Source organism: Rhineura floridana, chromosome 4 (assembly GCF_030035675.1).
Source record: "Rhineura floridana isolate rRhiFlo1 chromosome 4, rRhiFlo1.hap2, whole genome shotgun sequence".
Taxonomy (NCBI): Eukaryota; Metazoa; Chordata; class Lepidosauria; order Squamata; family Rhineuridae; genus Rhineura; species Rhineura floridana.
This window is the reverse complement of record NC_084483.1, coordinates 19,324,627-19,345,850: the sequence shown is the minus strand read 5'-3', so window position 1 is coordinate 19,345,850 and position 21,224 is coordinate 19,324,627. Positions and strand designations below refer to the sequence as shown.

Genomic DNA, 21,224 nt, shown 5'->3' with positions numbered 1-21,224 from the left:
TAATTTTGGGATTGGGACATGTGTTTTTTCATACAGTTTTCAGATCACAAGTTTGTAACTAACAAGTTACTAAAACACATATGGACACATGTGCATTGATTATAACTGTGTGATTGCATCAAGATACCATTTTGACAGACATATGTTCCCAAGCACATGGGCAACCTGTACGGTTGGAACCTGAAAACTGCAGCAAACTGTATATGAGTAATAAAGCAATTAATAGTTCTGTGTCATACAGTTCTATCATTACTTGCATTCTAATCTAATCACAAGATGTGAGCAAATTTACAACCACCCAAAAATATTCTCTTTTTTTCTGAGTTGCTAATCTGATTGACAGTAATCCACTGCCCCTACCATCCATCACTCGTGGCTTCCCCATGGCTTTAGAGATGTGCTGTGAACCAGCAAGAGGTGTGGAACTTCAAGGTTTTATTTATTTTATTTAACAACATTTATATACCACTTGAATGTAAAAACCTCTAAATGGTTTAAAATTATCAATAAAACAGTTGAAAACAAGTAATTAACACATATTTAAAACAATTAAAATGGCTACTAACTAAAAAAAATTAAAACTGATCAACATCTATGTGTCTGGATAGGTTTGCCTAAACAAAAATGTTTTAAGTAACACATTTTTTTTTGCTGTTCTGTCATCAGCAGGAAGTGTTCTTGTCCCAGCTCTGCCTCACAGTCCAGATGAACCGCAGTTAAAGCAAGGCAAGGAAGGTTGATAAAGTGCAGCATTTTTCAGAGTAGCCAAAGTAGCCATTTACAATTGTTTGTTTTCCTGAGACAAGATTGGTTGGTGCTTTGGAAAGGATACAAAATTCATAAAAGGGTTGGTGAGTTTGGCCAAACTTTAAATAGGTTGGGCTTGTTGTTTTTGCTTTGTTTCCAAATGGTCTTGGACTACAAATCTCTAGCTCAATTTTCAACCGTCTGCATTTGCTTTTGTATAGATCGACCCATTTACATGACAGAAAAACATCCTACCCTTGGGGCATATGGGTTTCCTAGGAAAGGAAGGAGCCAGACCATTCTTCCATAAATTACACAGTGCATATTCAAACAGTTTGGCCATTTTAAAAAAATCTAAGGAAGGCATCTCAGTTTTTGCAAGACTAAGGGTGCTTCCACTTACAAGATCTGAACAGGGGGGTTTATAACCGATGCTATTGGAGGTCACTGATTCATAGGGTCACTATAAGTTGTAATCAACTTGAAGGCATATAACAACAACAAAGGGTGCTTCCAGACTGTCTTATGGGTAGGAGTCAATCACTTGCAGGCAAATTCAAGTTGTACAATTAAAGTTGATTAGCTTCCTTCAAAAAACACAAAGACTTTTTGTCATAAGGAAAGTGATGGGAAAATGTGTGGGTCGCCAATTGCTTGGTGCTATGTTGTATAACTTCTCCACGAATAGAACAAATGCTCAGTAAAGAGCTGACTTGTCTTACCTCTCCACAAACTTTGTGCTAAGAAAAGGGGATGAATACCCAAATAAATAGTTTTTTGGAAGTGGTCAAAATAAGGAGTTTAAAAAAAATAATTCTGAGCATGCACCACCAGCAGCCAACTTTGCCTTACGAATGCTGGCCACACAGGAGCAACAGTGGGACAAAGACTCAAAATGCTCTGTCATTAATTGTAAGCAGGTTGTGCCTCTTTATGGGGGAGATGCTCATCTCACAATGAAAGGAGTAGGTGACGAGCTAGTAAGATACATGTTACAAATGAAATATTTGCTATCCTTTGTGACATCCATATTTTTGACTGCCAGCATTACCATGAACTATTGCACCTAATTATGAGGATGTTAGAGAGAAGCATGATTATCTCCACACACTATCACTAAGTAATTAAATGGTAAGCACTGTATCCAAAGCATTATTAGCATCCATTATTAATTTTGAATCACCTAGAATTCTCTGTATAGTCCTTCAACCTTATGCACCCATTTTTATCAGCTTTGTAGGAAGTGAAAGGAAGAATGTTGTCTTATGCGCTTGGAATGTTCTGCCCAAAGAGAGAGGGAGGGACAGTTCCTAGTGTTCTACATATCTAGCAGTCACAAAGTTCTGATCTTTTGCCTACTTATTGTTTTTAAATGCTCCTGTGGACTAAAGTGGGAGGACTCTACTAAACATCACATAATGATATAAATAGTAATTAGAGGGGTGTTTTAGATGGCTTATCCAATTAGTGGTTGCTTAAAGTTTTTTAGTCTAGATGACAAAAGCTTTTTGATCACAAAGTGATAACATCAAACTCTGTAAAAGTTCTGCAACTAACGAGATTCTTTGTTCTGACTTTTTCCCATCTTGTTGAGCTCTTCTCCAAATCCCAATCAGATATGCAGACCTACACAGTACGGTGAGAGAAGTCCTTCATTCCTCTCCCCCTCTCGGCTTCATGCTACTTTGCCATTATGTTATCTTTTTATTATAAGTAATTATACTGCTTCATGTTTCATTAAGCATTATTTTATCTCACTATCTTCATGTCTTCACTCACTGCACTGGCTGAATTTCTTATATATTTTATCCATGTTCTTTATTTCCCAATTTCTTGTTACCAATTCACTAGTTAGATGTTGGCCACATTCAGATGATCATGTCTTGATTTAATAAGCCGATATATGAATTAGCCTTTGGGCTGAACTCACCGCCCCTTTGCAACTCCCCATGAGTGCCCAAGCAAGCTAGAGTCTTCCATTAATTATCGTTGCTTGTCTTATGGCTGTATGTGTGGCCAAAAGGATCAATTCATATCTCAGCTTTTTAAACTGTGATGGGATTATCTGAACTTGCCCATTCTTTCCTTTGTCTTGCATAAATATTTATAAACATATTTATTTGTGCCTGTGCATAAGTTGATAGGCCTTCTAATGGAGTCTTTAAGACTGTAATCCTACCTGAACATACATCCCATTAAGCTCCCTGAGATTTATTAGCATACATGCATAGGATTGTGCTGTAAGGAAATTTTCATTTACAATATAACAATGAGGAATCAGTTACAGTTACAGTCTCTGCTAACCTGGTCTTGTCCGATGATCCATTTAACAATGGCTAATATTTGAGATATTGAGGGGCAAGAGTAAGGCAAGTTTGGAATGATTGCTCCCATCTTCTGCAAGTCAGAGATTCTCATTTCTGAGAATGAAACCTGCAAAGACTGGATGGAATTGGCTAATAACTTTTTTGTTTTTTGCTTGTTAATTTTATCTGATGTCTCCTAACTCTTGTAATTGTGGAACAAAATAAATAATTCAATTCACTGCTCTGTGAAAAAGAGAGCCTTCCCATTTAGATGAAAACAATTTATAGAAACTAGTTATATTTTTCTACTCAATGCAGGTCATAGCCTCTCAAACTACTTCTAAAATGGCAAGCATTTGACAGCTTTATTTTTAGTATAAAAATGCAGAGCGAGGCAGAGATAGCAAATGAAAATGAGTTAGATGGTGAAACACAAAAAAAGAATTTCAGGGTAGCATTTTAATTGTTATGCTGTATGTGCTTTCCCTTCCTTTTTTCATGACAACTTTTTAAATGGAGACCATAGCAGACCATATTTCTCTCTCCCATCGGCAGCTTTGCAGTCTATTGTCAATATAGTGACAAGGACAAAAAGGTACACACAATAATAAGACTCTTTGACAGAGCTGCCATTGTTATAAAGCTTCTATATTTGGTTTTGAGATACACAAAATCCCATTACGGGTGTAAATAACACATCATGGTGTATATGATATTGGTATCTTGTAACAAGCATTACAAAAGAGAGGAAGGAACGTGTGTGTGTGTGTGTGTGTGTGTGTGTGTGTGTGTGTGTGTGTGTGTGTGTAGCAGCCATCTTTGGCAGGGAATCTCAAAATTGCATTTTATAATTAGGATGTGACAGGAATTTGTCTTTCAGCAAGTCATGGATTTTATTTCTATCTAGGAATCAAATTGTTTATGTCTATGCCAATATTTGTGAGCTCTCTTTCATTCCTCCTGTAATCAAACTCTGAAATGGCACATCATTCACCTTTTATAAAGCAAAAGGCAGCCTAGTGGCAGTTAGAAGTGGCATATGGCAATGCAGAGCCAAGGGCATAACATCCTCATGACATACACCTATGGTTCCCGGAATACAGATTTCAAAGAGCAAAACTTAATTCCTCCAAATATAACATCTCATCATCTTCCAAAATTGTAAGACAATACACTCATGCTGAATTGCTCGTTGTTCCTGCTGGAATTTTGTTGGTTTAATACACACACATGCTCACATATATACTCACCCACACATACATATATGCATACATGTATATGCATACTTATACACACACATATCAGGGGTTGCCTGCCTTTTTGGGCTGCTGGGCATGCAAACTGGGGAAATGGTCATGGGCACAACAGACACTGCAACCAAACACACACACTGTAATCTATTCTGTAATGTCAGCAAGGGGCAGGGGGTGGGCACAAGGAAAGGCCTCTGTGAGCACATGGGTGACCCATCAATACATACTCTCTTGGAATATTATCCAGAATACTGTTGCTAGATTTATTTGGCAACTATGTCCAACAATTTCATTTTTTTCATTTTGTGTAATATGTCACATTGCCCCATTGTAATAAAGAACTTTAAAGACACACTTAACTGGGAATAAATCCCATTAAACTCATTGTCTTCTGACTGGACGTGTATAGGATTTCATGGTTAGTGACATCCCTCTTCAGCCTCCTTCCCGTTCCTATTTACAGTGCTGTATATAATATAGGTAGGTAGGTAGATAATTGCTCATCTCTTACAATTCTACATGGGCAAGATGCTATAAAGATTAGATACAGAAGCCATGTATTTGCAGAAGCAGGGGTTTTTTTGCATGTGAAGTTACATCATGGCCAGTTCAGAAAATAAATTATTTTCTCCATCATATGGAGAAATGGAAGTGTGAATCAGCCATTACATGGGAACATTTGGCAGCAATATCTAAAATGGTGGCAGCTCCATTTCCATTCTCTGCAATCATGAGATCTGCTGCGGCTGTATCATTGTACAGTGTAGTTCACACTGGTTATTTAGACAAATATGGAGTTATGTTGCCCACACAAATCTTCAGCCCCTTGAGAGCTGGGACTGAGTGTGTTGAAAAAACATCTTGTGTGATGCTCAAAGATCTCATCAGCAGACAATCCCTGATCTCCAGAATTCTAAAATTTTGGAATGTAGGTGTGATCCTTGTTCTTGCGCATAGTTTGTTTTTCTTATGACTACATCATTGGTTTCCATAGGTACTACTTTTGCAGAAATATTACATGAGAACTAGCTCTAATTTTTAAATAAATGTCAGAAAAGATAAAGAGAATTGACTTACCTATAAATTAATTGTCTGTCTGGGATTCTGTAGGTTCATCTGTGTCTTCAACCTGACTATTCATTTCAACTAAAAATAAAGTAGTAAGATTATATTTTTGCACATTTTTCATAACACTCATATTTGTTCTGAAAATAAGGATTTTGTTCAGTTGCTAAACTTAAAAAATCTATCACATAAGTATATTTCCAAACATCAATATGAAATATAGATTAATTTGAACTGCTAGCATCTATTTGAGAATATCCACACCTCAAAACCCAATTTTATTTTAATAGGAATATTGCCATAATTACTATCTGGCTTCCTCCAACCCTGATTTGAAATACCTCCTTTCTATAACCACCAAGGTACTTAGTGTACTTTCTACATGAAGAATATTTAGATGTTGCAATGTTTTCTTTTCCAGCCTCATAAGAATGGAAGGACCCAATAGCTGCATCACAGCAGGACCTGGTAGGCAAGCCACTATTTATCAAGTACTGCTCTTAAATGATATATAATGCTGGTAGAGGCAGCAGGAATACTTTCTACTATGTTTGCTTTATCCTACATGCTTTCTTACAACATCTGACTACTGATGAAATCTTCCAAGGCAGAGGCTGCAGAGCTCTATACAGAGATGATCCTCTGGGCTACTATTATAAGCAAAGGTATTTGCACATTAGGTCCAAGACATAGCTGTGTACTGAATTATACAGCCTCGAGAATGGCTGTATATTATAGCCAGCATGGATTTTTCACATTCCGCAATGTTAAATTGAAAATAACCCCCATGCCATTCTGCTGCTTCCCATAAGCTCATTTCAAAACAGAATCTGATACAATTTATAGTCCTGAACTTGAAGAAATGGTTGCTTAACAAACTTCTAAGTTTCCATGACACTCATACACAAAACACTCAGAGAGAATCAAGAGTTCAAAGTCTGAGACAAGAGTTAAAAAGTCCAGATCCCTGTTTGATTTTTTCTGTCTGTAGTCTCATAATTTGACTGAAATTAATTAAAAATCAGCCATGTTCACAGAGTAGCTGCAATCCTATTGCTGACCTTGCCCCATACTCTGGCTTTCATCATCTGAAGTTTAAATTTTTTTTAAAAATGCATGTAATATTTCCATTTTTTTCATTTTTAATTAAAGAAAATTAACATTGGAATCAATGATAGCACAGGCATGCTCAGTAAGAATCAACTGTCAGTGTTCTAAAAGGCAGACTAACAGCTGTTTGGCTTGGCTAATGAGGGGGCCACACCCACACCAGGTATTTATTCTACTTTAAACAGTTGTGGCTTCCCCCAAAGAATCCTGGGAAGCGTAGTTTGTGAAGGGTTCTGAGAGTTGTTAGGAGACAGTGATCCAGTGGCCAGAGTGGTTTAACAGTCAGCTCCTCTTCCCAGAGAATTTTGGTGACTGTAGCCCTGTGAGGGGAATAGGACATCTCCTAACAACTCCCAGCACCCTTCACAAACTACATTTCCCAGGATTCTTTGGGGGAAGCCACAACTGTTTAAAGTAGAATAAATGCCTGGTGTGGGTGTGGTGCATGTCTTCAGGCCAGAGGGGTGGCCTTTAAGGCTCTGGAGTTTTCTACAAGGCAGTGGAGCCTGGAATAGGTGGTCTAGAGACGGAGGCTTAAAAGGCCTCAGTCTGCTCCCAGCCCTTGGACCAAGTTGTTCACTTTGAATTGTCCACGGTTTGGCAGCCTTGCCTTGCCGTGCCCTGCCCCTAGCACAGCCTTGTTGCATACTCTATAGGATCTGGCATTGGGCCAGAACATGACAATGGCAAGAAAATGTTTCTGTTAAGGTAGTCCAGAAAGACATTAGGCATTCAAGAGGCAGCTGGACAGCCATCTGTTGGGCATGCTTTAACTTGGATTCATTGAGCAGAGGGTTGGACTTGATGGCCTTATAGGCCCTTTACAACTCTATGATTTCCATCAGCAACAGTCTTATCTGGTCCTGGGTTATCTTCAATAGCCAGAATGGGAATGGGGCTAACTCATAGTTGATTATCCACCTTTCCCCCACTTTTGGAACACCACTTTCATATCAGTGGGTAACAGACCTGAACCAACAAAATATGTTAAAAATCTGATTCTACAGTCACACCAGTTATGGTTTCCACTAGTGAATGGTGTGCTCCTGGAACTATGGACACTCTCTATTCATATGCCAAGCAAGCTGAAAGGGAATGAAATTAAAATGAACCCGAGCCTAACCTTTCTATGGTTCAGGCTCATTTTCTATAGAATAACTTAACACTCTGCTCCCTCACCATAATGTGTATTGTTGCAGTTTTATAAAAGCAACAGAAGCTGCTATCATAGTACAGTTATTTGTTATTAGACTGTAAAATGGGCAAGAGAACACATGGTCTCTGAGATATCAGTACTACTGAATATACCTTTATAGCCTTTCTTCTGAGTAGTTTCTGTAGGATTGAATGAAACCTTTTATAAACTGTTTATAAACTTTAATAGCTTGTTCCTATAATAGTACTTTAGTAACTCTCTGAAGAAGCCGTTTTGTACAGCCAATACTGGACATTTCCCTGGAAAGCTCTCAAGTGAAAGTTTTGAAATCGCCTGAATGAAAGTTTAAAAATAAGACAAAAATGTAATTTTTTTGAAGCATGAAGCATATCTGCATCTGACTCACTGTTATTATATCAATACACCTGCAAAGAGTCTGTTGAAGTACTTCTATATTCAACTTTCAAACTTCTCTGGTTGTGTATGGTTGCAGTGCTAAACTATTTACCAGTGTTGCACAGAATTTGTTCAAGGCTTAAACAAAACTGCACACGCCATAGATATATAGAAAAACAAGTGCTGTGTCAACCTTAGTTCTCAGAGTCCAGAATAAGCCCAAATGTTCTTCCTATCAAATATTGCACCAAACTAGATCGAGGCAGCAGCTTGAAATACTACCCCCCTCCAAACAGTGCAAGGCCTATTTAGACGAATCATGCTCAAAATGCAACTTCTCAACCTGAATAAAAAATTAATTATGGCTAAGATGAAAGAAACATATGAGAGATGGATATCATCTATTCTCTACCATAGTTGCAGAGCTGACATGCTCAAACTTTGGATGTCTGAGCACTACCACTGAAAATGTGTGTTGTCAGGGCTGCGGAGACTTATTCTTAAACTGATAATAGCCAGGAATAGACTTGCTGCGCCAGTTTTATTCCAGTATATGTTTTGTGAGCTTGTCAACTATCTAAGACATGCAACAAAAGGACAATCCACCTGTGTTTACAACAAGCATTCATAATGCGCATATCTCTACAATACAGCACCTCAAACTGACGAAATAATAGCCAAAAGGTATTTGGAATGAGCTAGTAGAATCGTGTGTGTGTGTGTGTGTGTGTGTGAGTGAGAGAGAGAGGGAGAGAGAGAGGGAGGGAGAGAGGGAGAGAGGGAGAGAGGGAGAGAGAGGGAGAGAGGGGGAGGGGGAGAGGGAGAGGGAGAGGGAGAGGGAGAGGGAGAGGGAGGGAGAGGGAGGGAGGGAGAGGGAGAGAGGGGGAGAGAGAGAGGGGGGAGAGAGGGGGAGAGAGGGGGAGGGAGAGAGGGGGAGAGAGAGAGGGGGGAGGGGGAGAGAGAGAGGGGGAGAGAGGGGGAGAGAGGGAGAGGGAGAGAGGGGGAGAGAGAGAGGGGGAGAGAGAGAGGGGGAGAGAGGGGGAGGGGGAGAGAGGGGGAGGGAGGGGGAGAGAGAGAGGGGGAGAGAGAGAGGGGGAGAGAGAGAGGGGGAGAGAGGGAGAGGGAGAGGGAGAGAGGGGGAGAGAGAGAGGGGGAGAGAGAGAGGGGGAGAGAGGGGGAGGGGGAGAGAGGGGGAGAGAGAGAGGGGGAGAGAGAGAGGGGGAGAGAGGGGGAGAGAGGGGGAGAGAGGGAGAGGGAGAGGGAGAGAGGGGGAGAGAGAGAGGGGGAGAGAGAGAGGGGGAGAGAGGGGGAGGGGGAGAGAGGGGGAGGGAGGGGGAGTGAGAGGGGGGGAGAGAGAGAGGGGGAGGGGGAGAGAGGGGGAGAGAGGGGGAGGGGGAGAGAGAGGGAGGGAGGGGGAGAGAGAGGGGGGGAGAGAGAGAGGGGGAGGGGGAGAGAGAGGGGAAGGGAGAGGGAGGAGAGAGGGAGAGAGTTTATTGTAGTTACGGTGAATGGAAAGGAATGACAACATTCTCTCAATTCAAATGGAGCTAAATCTAATCCTTAAACAGTGGTTGACATATTTTCCTCTAAGGCTGTGCTTCTCATTGCGATGAAGTTCTTGGCTTGGGCATGGTAGCTGCAGCCCTATGCTTGACTAGTAATGCATTAAGTCCCATTGAAATTACAGTTGTGTAACTGATGGTAGTGTAGCATTTATTGTGGTTAGCAATTAGTGCTGCCAATTCCTTGCATAATCCAGGCTTTTTGCAAGCTACCTTTGAAGAGTTAATGATACCATATTCTACTTGTGCATCAAAGGGCGAACTCCAATGTAGTGTTCACTAGTCTGAATGTGCCATTTATCTGGCAACAGCAAAGCTCTTGGGAAGCTTACCATCTTTACTTGAAATGTTTTCTGTATTGCATGGACTTTCAGGTTGTACTGGCTCCATTGTCTGTTTCTCTTTCTCTTCTTCTGCTTCTTTGGAAATGACAAAGGGGAAATAAAAACAACATGCATTGTATTTGATTAATGTATCATTCACAGACTGTGTGTCCATTATTTTCTAGTCATCATCACACAGCTTTATGAATGCTGCTGTTATGATAATGGTAGCCATTCAGAGAAAGGGCAAAGGTTGCTATGATAAATGATAGCAAGGGAGATATAGTTTTAAAAAAGAATTACTTTAAAGCTGTTTCAGGATTTGTGCCCTTTTGTTAAACCTATGCCACACTGTATGGACTTTTGTCTGCACTGCCTCAATTTCTGCTCTCTGAAGAATCTCCTCCTTGCAGCATGGGTTGGGAACCTAATCACATTTTTAAAGCTTTCCTCTGTCAAACAGAGTTAAAACTGATGCTCTTGAAGAGCATGCACACTGAGCAGTCATACACAATCTAAAATTTAAATTTCAGAAAATGTTGATAGCAGGCACTCAACTTTTTTTTGTGCCCTCAGGCTTGGCTGGGAAGCTCTGATTGAAGCTCCTAACAATGCTAAAAATAAAACGTGCAGGAAAAGGGACCTTTTGTGTTTCATACTCTGTTCTTTCAGATTTCTACCAGTTAGGATTTCTGAGAGGCCAATTGTTAGCTAATTTCCATGATGGCACTTCCATATTTTGGGGCAACTGTGAAGCTTGTCGTGCCTAGTGGCTGAGGTAGACAAATCAAGCAATTCGTTGCTAGGCAATCAGTGGAATTTGGAGAGAGGCAAGTGGACGCAGGGACTGAACATTTCAAAATGTAACACTTTAAACAAATCATCTATCTCTTCTACAGTTGGGGCAGAAAAAAGGCATCCAACTCCTTGGCACCAAGCTAAGAAGAACGTTGGGGAGGTGGGTGGGAAGGAGGAGAAATGTGGGTTTGAGAAAGTCTAGCCTTAGATATATAATACAATTATTTAAAAAAGAACACATGCCCTTGCTCCAAGGAACGCATACAGGTGCACACTGTTTTGTTACCTACCAACCCAATTTTTTCTTTGTAACAACTCTGTGAAGTAGGATAAGCTAAGAGAGTGGCTGGCCCAAGGTCACTCAGGGAGTTTTATGACTGAATAGGAATTTGAAATTGGGTTTCCCTGGTCTACTCTATCTACTATACCACACTTTTATAGTTCAGGCATTAGGTTTTGAGTTACAGGAATCTCATTACTAGTAGTCCTCCAGTAATTATATTGGAACAACCACAACAAAAGCTATAAAAGCCTGAAGTGATTGTGAAGACACGTGGAAATCTATGGATTTTTAGAAACTTTGCAGTAATCTTTTATTTTTCTATAATTTTCCTTCCTTTATCTTTTTTTAAGCTTCCCCTCCCCCTGCTAAACCACATGTAACATCTTTGTGTTTAGACTTTCCCTGTCAGTGAACTACTGAAATGACAACTTGGCATGCATGTTGAAATTTCAGGACTTCTGAGAATTCTGCAGAGCGCATAAGGTTTTCCCTTGGCATTTGTTAGACACCAATGGGCCTAAACTTTCCAAGCACTTTACTCATCACTGTCATTCAACTTGAAGGATAAAACTGTGTCACTCCATTGTTGAATCATCTGTATAAGGATCTGTCAAGTTCAAGTGCACATTTAAAATAATCCACTGAGTTTTTATTTTTTTTTAATGCAGTTTTTATTTAAATTTGTTAAGTCATTCATAACATAAATTCTCTAGGTAATGTGAAAAATGGTGAGATAGTTTGATTAGTATGAAACTATTAATTGGACATGACAAAAAACACAGTGCTCCATTTCTATATACATTTTTAAAAGCGCAGGAAAGGAATACTTAGAAATGCTTTATAAAAAAAATCTTGCAGGAAAAAAAGCTGTCAGATTTCAGATGTTTGCTACTGAGGCTCCTCAAATATCCAAGGTGTATGTTTTTGGGATACATGATAAATATCCACACCACATCCCTGCCTGACAGCTGATGCCTCACAGTTCTGTTGCTGCTTTCATTATGACGCTGCCAAACAAAAGTGGCATGATGTGACAGGTAGTGCCTCAGCTCCCCAAATTTTGATAACGTTCAGGGATATCTAGGCATTCTGATATTGTTAGGCACGAGAGAGGCTCATGTGAAGTTCATAAGCATTGCCTGAAGATTGCCCATTAACTAGTCAACATGACTGACTTCTCTAACCCAAATAAAGTTTTCTTCTGCTTCAGGCACTTGTGACCAAGTAACAATAGTGTACTTATGCAGAACCAATGGTTCTAAGGTCTTGTACACAGTGATGGTTTTTAGTGCTGGTATGCAAGCTATAATTAGGCAAAAGGTATTAAAGTAATCAATAGTTCACCTATGTGATAATCAGGGAGCAGCATTCGACAACTCCCCATCTTTGGTAATACTTTGCTCTTTCAAGCAGGAAATCCTCAGGGAGGATAAGGTGACTCCAAAAAGGAAGACACACCCACTATTTCATTGAGTTCACCAGGAGAAGGCATGTACAGAGATGTGCTTCTCTTATGCAGTCCACCTCCCCTCCCCTCCCCATTTTTTTCAATGACATTGGCCACTTGGACTCATTGAGTGGAGCATCTTCAGAAATGCAAACATCTCCAAAAATCCTTTTCTCCTTCTTCATCTAGGTTTTCAGAAGTATGAATGTAAGGGGGATGTTGTGTGTATTTTGATTAAGCAGCTTATAAATCTTGTTAAATAAAGAATACATATTTGTTGATCTTATTTATATTCTGATTTTGTTATGTCTTTAAAGTCTGTTGATTTCATCTGTATTTTCTTATGAATATTTGTATTATTATATGTAAACCACTTAGAGTTGTTTTGTCATCTATAAATCTTGTTAAATAAAAATGTATTTATGATTAAAGGTTCATAATCATGCAATAGGTGTTATAACTCCTCATTTGTGTACATGAAGCTTAAGCTCCTCTACGTCCAACAACTGGCACAAACAATCCACTGGTATTGTGCTAGAATTCAAGTAAAGTAAATTCAAGAATTCAAGTAAAGGAAAGCATTTGAATAGCTAGCAGTGCTGTCTGCTGGGATGAGCGAGTTTGGAATTGCTGGATCGTGGGCTTTCCCAACTCAGCCAGTGTAACTCTCATCCCAACTCAACCAGAGATACACTGATGTAATTAACCTGGCTGAGCCGAGACTACAATGGCTGAGCCAGGGATCCGCTAGCGGAGCTTAAGCCAGCAAAATTGGGGTACGTCCCAAAAAACTGGCATTCCAGGGCAGGGCAAAATGAAACATATACCTATTCCAAACCTCCTATTCCAAATTAATTAATGGCACCTGGCAACCTATGAGAACTTTCACCAGCAAAAATGGTGGTGTAAGTCGAACTCTATTTAAATACTTGTTTTCCCTCTGCTAGGCTTGGCAGCCCCGCTCCTGAACGGAGTTTGGAATAGAGATAACTTACACCAGCGGGAGTAACTATGCCTCTGTCTCATGGTGAGAGTATGGTATATGTGAAACACTGATGCCAGCGATGGTAGTGATGTGGGAGTGACATTACAGGGTTCTGATGCTGTACCCACCCCAGCCTCTCTGCTAGCCTCACCTTCTCCCATCTCATATGCCAATGAAATGATGGGTTGGTCACACGGTAGAAACTCAAAAAAGAAAGTAGTGTTTCACTGGTATACTTAATAAGCCAGCATAAGTTCCACCAGCTTGCTATATTTAGGATTGTGCTGCCTGGCTGCAATCCTCACCCACACTTTTCTGGGAGTAAGCCCCACTGAATTCATAGGATTTATTTTGGAATAGACATGGTTATGATTGTTTTGTAAGATATGATACAACATGGTGGGAGCCAAAGGAGAATGGCATTCAGCGCCTGAAAAGTCTAGCTTTCTATCTTCTCTGTAAGGATGGAAGAATTGCCTTTTCTCCTCCCTGGGACAGTATTTCTGTGAAAGGTGGAATGCGCCCCTGGCATGACAGGAGAGTGGGAATTGTTCTCTTTTCCCCTGCCCTCTATGATGATGGCAGTAGTACAAAATGAATAAGTAACATCCACACAAAGGAAATGCCATACAATTTTCAGCCTGAATTATTATTTGTATAACAGATACCACAAAGAAATGTAACTCAGGACAGTCATATTTACATTGTGAATTGACAAAATGTCATTATGAGAAGCAATGTGAGGACTTGGGAATGCCACATGGAGAAGTTAAAAGTGAATCAAAGCTAAATCATGCATCACAGTGTTGCTGTGGGTGGCTAGAAAAGGAGGCACAATCCATTAGATCAGCAGGCTTTTCATAACACTGAAGTTCTGTTTATATAAATCTTCATTTTGTTCATACTACCTTGCCGGGTGTATGCATGTGCAGAGGGGGGGAAATAGTAGCATTTATTATTCTGACACATGCATGTGAAACAGGCATTATCCCAAATCACTTCTTTCCTACTGTGCGATAAAACAGAGAAATGAGTCCATTCCACATAAACAGCAGAATCCGATCAAAACAAGAAATGCCTTTACCAGCATTTTTATTCAAAAGGGTTTTTTTTCTCTCTTTCAGTCTTGATTGCTACTGTTTGGAACACAAACAAGATGCACATTTCAGGGCCTCCTCAGTAGGAGATGAGATATACCAGAATACAGTTTGCAAGATACCACTTTCAATTACCATTTCCAATTGCATTACTGACAGGCTTGATTATCATAAAACTTCATAGGTGGGTGATATTTCTAGAAAATCAGTACTCAAAGCAAGCCATGCAGTACAAGGAGTAAGCTAGGATAGTATACAAAATTGCTTTCAGACAGATTTTAAAATAAATCCTGTAGGGATTTGCTGAGAACCTAGGGCATCCAATTTTTTAAAAAAACATTTAAGCATCTTCCATACACATACAAATGACCAAGGGAAAAAAACCCATATACACAATAAAAGTTATCTCCTGACAAAGGCTGCTGCCCTAAACTGACTTACCTGGAAGTAAGCCCCATTGAATTCAGTAGGACTTACTTCTGAGTAGATATGGTAAGGATTGTGCTGAAAACCAACACACATACATTAGATTTCATTCCAGGGGCTGATAATGAAGTTTCAAAGGCTGTAATTCTATATACACTTACCTCATACTAAGTCGCATTGAATTCATTGTGGCTTACTTCTGAGTAGACATGTATGACTGCAATCCTATATCCACTTACCAGAGAATAAGCCCTGTTGAACTCAATGGAATTTTTCAGCAGACATATATAGTATTTCTATGTAATTTCTCTCATTTCTCTAAACTGTGTTATGTGACTTGACTTTATTGCAAATATGACACTATTACTTGTTTTTAGTTCTGGTAGGGAAAATCTTACTCTGTGTATGCTGTGTACAGTAAATATTCAGAAACCAACATCTAAATAAAAAGCTTAATTTTTTACATTTCTTTAACAACTTGAAGCATAATTTTTAAATACTGTGGTGATTATGTTTATTGCCGCTGTTTTTACTTTTGTAAGTATGCAGAAAAGAGGCTTAGTAGATTGCCTTGATAAGTTAAAAAAACAAAGAGAGAGAGAAACAAATTCCTGAATGATAAACAGTGCAATGTCTACTCAGAAGGAAGATGTATTGAGTTCAATGGTATTTCCTCCCAGGTAACTGTGTATATGATTGCAGATTAAGGTCCATAGATAAGTGTGAATTCTTCCAGACCAAAACAAAAACACCCCTATGTGTCAAATAAACTTTTGATGTAGATATGAAATTTGTTGTGACTAGCCATAGAAAATATTCAGCTATGCTGTAGTTAAACATTAATCAATCAATACATTTTTTAAAAACACCACTAAAAAAGATTTGGTTCTTCTGCACTATGTCAAATTGCTATTGATCACACCATAGGTGTGAAAAATCTGAATGAGACACTTCAAAAAAGAGGTGATGCAGGCAGGCTCAGGAGATGTGGCCCTCCTGAATGCTATTATATGACTTGACTTTATTGAAAATACTATATTTTTATTAATAAATAAATACTATTTATTTATTTATTTACTTATAGAGAACTTTTCAGGCAAATAAGGCTTCCCAAAGTAACTTACAAACTATGTATCAACACATACATCAGGGACCGCCAACCTTTTTGGACCAGAGGGCACACTTCAAATTTTGAGAGAGTGCTGGGAGTGCCAGTCACAAAATGGCTGCCATGAGAGCATGGCATAACACAAAATGGCTACCATGAGGACATGGCATAACACAAAATTAGAGAGTAATTATGGTGAAGCTAACCCATATTTGTATTTCCATACTAGAAAAGGCTTGGCCTGTTGAATTTCAACTTGCTATACAGTTGTTAAAGGCACAAGAACCCTATTTTCCCTAATGCCAAGCCTAAACCGAAGCCTTGGCTGCCATCCTATACCAAAGTACCTGGATGTAAGCCTCATTAAACACAAAGAGACTTACTTCTGAGTAGACATGCATATCATTGGACTCTAAGTTAACTACACAGTGAATTCTTAATTAGTCCCTGGTCTTTAGCTCCAGCAAAGCAGGAGACCTGCCTAAGCCTCTTTGCAAAGTTTTCACATTTGCCTTTTGGGGGGAAGGGGATTATTTAACATTGATCCATACTTATTGTGTAGTAGCATTTGCAAAAAATAATTTCTACAATCTACCTGATCTCAGGTGAACCCAGCACAGGAAAGATGCATTCTGGTTGCTAAGGAAAAAGGAAGAGATTCCAAGGACTAGAAAAAAAGACAGAAGTAGGAAAAGTGCAATAAAATGGAGGGCAAAACAGCAGTTCTTTAGGATTCCAAAGATTCCTACTGCCTGGTGTCCAAACAACTCACTTATCAATGACGGCTCTGACTTTGCTCATTGGCTAATAATACTGACAAACAGGAACAGCCAGGCTGGCTCATTCTACATAAATAGCTTAGAAGGATACCTGCTCATTTTGCTCTATAACATTCTTTCTAGGATGGCTAGAGATGGATAACGGGTTGGCAACCCTTGACATACACAAAAAATATAAAATATAAAAACCATTTAAAGCACTTAAAGTTCCATTTCCTTCACAAGAGTATTAAAAGCCAACATAGAGCCAGTGTGGTGTAGTGGTTAAGGCAGCCTTTCTCAACCAGTGTGCCTCCAGATGTTGTTGGACCACAATTCCCATCTTTCCTGCCCATTGGCAATGCTGGCTGAGGCTGATGGGAGTTGTGGTCCAACAGCATCTGGAGGCACACTGGTTGGGAAAGGCTGGGTTAAGGTGTTGGACTATTTTATTTATTTATTTATTTATTTATGAGATTTGTTAAGACGCCCATCTGGCAGAGGGTAATCTGCCACTCTGGGTGACTTACAACCAAACACGAGTACATTCCATATAGATATAATCAAAATCCTAAAAATTAGAGATTAAAAATTAAAAGCTGAAACATTTAACATTTTTTTTTTGTTCGTCGTTTTGATTTTGATTTTGTTACATTTACTGTATTTATATATCTTGCTTGTTTTATCTTTATCTTTTATGTACACCGCCCAGAGAGCCTTTTTGGCTTAGGGCGGTATATAAATAAAATTAAATAAATAAATAAATAAAATAACCCCCCAAGATCTGCAACCTGCCAGCCTAAATTTGAATTTAAACCCCCCAAGAACTGCAATCTGCCAGCCTAATCCCCTTCCCATGCCTGGGTAAAGAGCCAGGTCTTCAAAGTCTGCCGAAGGCATAACTGACGGAGGTCAGTTGGCAACAAATTCCAAAGTGTAGGAGCCATGATAGAAAAGGCTCTAGACCTTGTCCTCACCAACCTCGCTTCTTTTACTGGAGGTATAAGAAGTGAGCCATTCAAGGATGATCTTGTAAGCTGGCGCCCCTGGAGCGAGTGCAGGTGGCTCTTTAAATAGAGTGGGCCGGCCTCATGAAGAGCCTTATAAGTTAAAGCCAGGATCTTAAATTTGGCCCGCGCAACCACAGGTAGCCAGTGCAATTCCTTAAGGACTGGGGTGATATGGTCACAGCGGCGACTGCCCTTAATCAGGCGAGCTGCCGCATTCTGCACTAGTTGCAGCTTACAAACCGTAGTCCAGGGAAGACCAACATATAAGGTTTTACAATAATCCAGCCGGGATAAGACCAGAGCATGTACTACTTTGGAAAGCAAGTGGCTCGGGAGGTAAGGGCGTATCCTTTGGACGAGATGTAGTTGATAAAGCGCCGCCCGACTGACGGCCGCTACCTGCACCTCCATAGATAGCTGGGAGTCAAGGATGACCCCCAAACTCCAGACTTGATCTCTTAGGGGCAGTAGTACCCCGCTGAGCATCAAATCAGTAATCCCCAATTTCTTTTTGTCATCCACCAACAGAACCTCAGTTTTATCAGGATTCAGTCTGAGCTTACTCCTGCTCATCCAATCCCTCACCAATTCCAGACACTTAGACAGCAGTTCTATCGCCGCTGGTGGGGAAGATTTAAATGAGAGGAAAATCTGGGTATCATCTGCGTATTGGTGGAATTGCAGCCCGAATCTCCTAATGACATCTCCCAGCGGCCTGATATAAACATTGAATAACATCGGGGAGAGGAAAGAGCCCTGTGGCACCCCACACATGAGAGGCCAGGGCTCCGAAACCCAGTAGCATCACTGGGGTTGGTGTCACCCAGTGCGGTAACTCATGGTGTCACCCCCATGACCTCCTCCCGTACCAGACCTAGGGTGCCTAGGGGTGGGGCGGCTCTGGGTTAGGGTTGCCATATTCCAGTTCCACAAATCCAGCAGGCTGATTTCCATATTTCCATATTAATATTTGGATTGTCCAGTCGTTTTGTGTTTGTGCCTAGGAATTACCACCAAAAACTGGGGAAAGATGTGAGAAATCTTTTTTTAAAAAAACTTAACATTTTCAGCCTTAAATGTCTAGACTCTAGTTTCCAACACTATGGAATGTTGATTGATTGATTAAGAGGATTTATATCCTGCCCTTCTGCTGTTAAAAACAGAGCTCAGCACAGCTTACAAATATAATAAAAACAATAAAAATGCACAATCAATATAAAAACATAATAAAAACACAAAATAGCAACAAACAAAGTAAGTCAGGGCAGCAGTACAGTTAACCATTACATATACGATATATTTCAGAGATGTGGTGGGTGGAGAAAAACAAGAAGCCAAAATGTTAGGAAAAGGAGTCTTTCATGCCACATGCTCAGTTCTAAATACTGTTGCAGCAAGTTTTAAAAGTTCCTCCAGTATTCCACTGGTGCAGGCACTCAGACATTCAAAGTATCTGTATGTTTCTTAGGTTTTATAAAAGCAGAGCTTTGCTTAACTCAAAATTTCTTCTCCTTTTGATCAACCACATCTACACAGGTTCCACCTCCATACTCAAAATGAAACTGGGCCTGGAAGTGTGCAACAACTGCACACATACCTTGCTAATTAGATTACCAATGCCACGACGTCTGTCTTATCGACTACTCTCCTGCTCCCCCCCCCCGGGCATCATGAAAGACCCAGTCCTGGGCTCAGAAAGAAAATAAATATCTGGTCCTCTTCAAAGTACTCATAAGCCTCTTGTTTTAATTAAAATACTAATTATAAGTTCTTGCTCTTATCACTAATGGGAGTTAATTATCTTGCATATGCTGCTGTTGCTTCTATGGCTGTAACGGAGTGAGATTAAGGATAAGTGAAATGCAAATAGGAAAAAAAAAACATACCATACCAACCACAACAAGCTATGAGTAAGGCAGAAAACTAAGCATCTCACAACCAGTCAGGATTCCTAACCAAAAACCAAAAATATGATAAATGAAGAAATATTTATATAAGCATGACTATCAAATATATTTATTATTTACACAAACTGTAAAGATATTTATAGTGCAATCCTAGGTTTATTTATTCAGAAGCAAGTCCCAGTGTATTCAGTGGAACAGAGACAGAACTCCAACCTCAAGTGATAAGCAACTTCATTCACACAACCCAAAATTCTGAATCGTGCCACTTTACGCTGTTTTGCAACTGTTTATACTTGTTTTTATGGTTATTGGATTTTAAATGGCTTTATTTCTTGTTGTGAGGTGCCTTGGTTTCCAACCCTACCTCACAGGGTTGTTGGAAAGACTACACACACACACTGCAGATGTATAAATACATACAGCCCATGATGTTTATTGTCAGACCAGTTGGTCATTGCAGAAAAATCACTATTAGTTTTTTAAAAAATCAGTATTAGTTTCCTACAGAATAAAAACTGTAATACCTAAGTAAGCCCTGCCTACTTGCTTTAAAATAGGACTGGAGGGGGGGACAGAAAGAGAACACAACACAATTCTTTTTTACATTCACTCCAAAGTCCCATTGATTTTCATCACATTCATAACCATGTCTACTCAAAAGTAAGTCCTATTGACTTCAATGGGATTTACTCTGGACATATGGGATTAGCAATGCTTTTACACCCACAAAAGCAAGTATTGGGAAGGTTTTCAAAACACTGCCCAGGATCTGACTCCTACGCACAAGAGGGAAAAAAACTGAAATGTATATACTTACCCAATTTATGAGATTTTCAGATAAACCATTTTCTGGCCTTGCAATGAGGTTTACTAGACACTGCCACAGGTCAACCAAACGCTTCACTGATTGGCTGCAATTCTGAACGGGCGGGGTTAAAGCTACAAAGTGCTATACAGTAGTTTAAAAAAAGATTTAACGGGGGGCTGACGTTTTTATGTATATCTCGAGAACTGGACCACCTAGAAACTTAATTTTTTTTTAATTAAAGCTGAGAATCCGGGCCAGCTAAGGGGCTAAACGGGCGCCAGGTGGCATGCAAAGAATCTGGGTAAAATCCGGCTAACCAGGCAATATGGCAACCCTACTCTGGGTGACACCCCCCTCTCATGGTGTCACTCTGGTGCAGTCCGCACTTCCCGCACCCGGCTAGTGATGCCGCTGCCGAAACCTCATCCCTCAATACCTCTCTCTGGTATCTCCCAGAGAGGAAGGAGTGGAACCACCGTAGAATGGTAACCCTAACATCTCTAGGCGATCCAGCAAGATACCGTGGTCGATGATGTCAAAGGCCGCCGAGAGATCCAGGAGAACAAGGAGGGTATATCCCCCTCTGTCCAGTGCCCTTCTCATATCGTCCACCAGGAATACTAATGCTGTTTCTGTCCCATGTCTGGGTCTAAACCCTGATTGAAATGGGTCAAGGTAG

The 21,224-nt window shown here is 40.0% G+C and overlaps 1 protein-coding gene across 2 annotated transcripts in view; it reads right to left on the bottom strand.

Annotated features, from left to right (window-relative positions):
- Window positions 1–21,224, bottom strand: part of LOC133382924 (ADP-ribose glycohydrolase MACROD2-like) — a 110,130-nt gene that overhangs the window by 6,341 nt on the left and 82,565 nt on the right. Inside the window, exons 4-5 of one of the 2 annotated variants that reach the window (XM_061622595.1) lie at window positions 9,928–10,011; window positions 5,384–5,452 (exon numbers count right to left, since the gene is read on the bottom strand). In XM_061622595.1, the coding sequence (XP_061478579.1) occupies window positions 5,391–5,452; window positions 9,928–10,011 (146 nt within the window). In that variant the 3' untranslated portion in view covers window positions 5,384–5,390. Of the gene's footprint in view, window positions 1–5,383; window positions 5,453–9,927; window positions 10,015–21,224 lie in introns of both variants that reach the window. The other variant, XM_061622594.1, reaches the window with a different exon arrangement.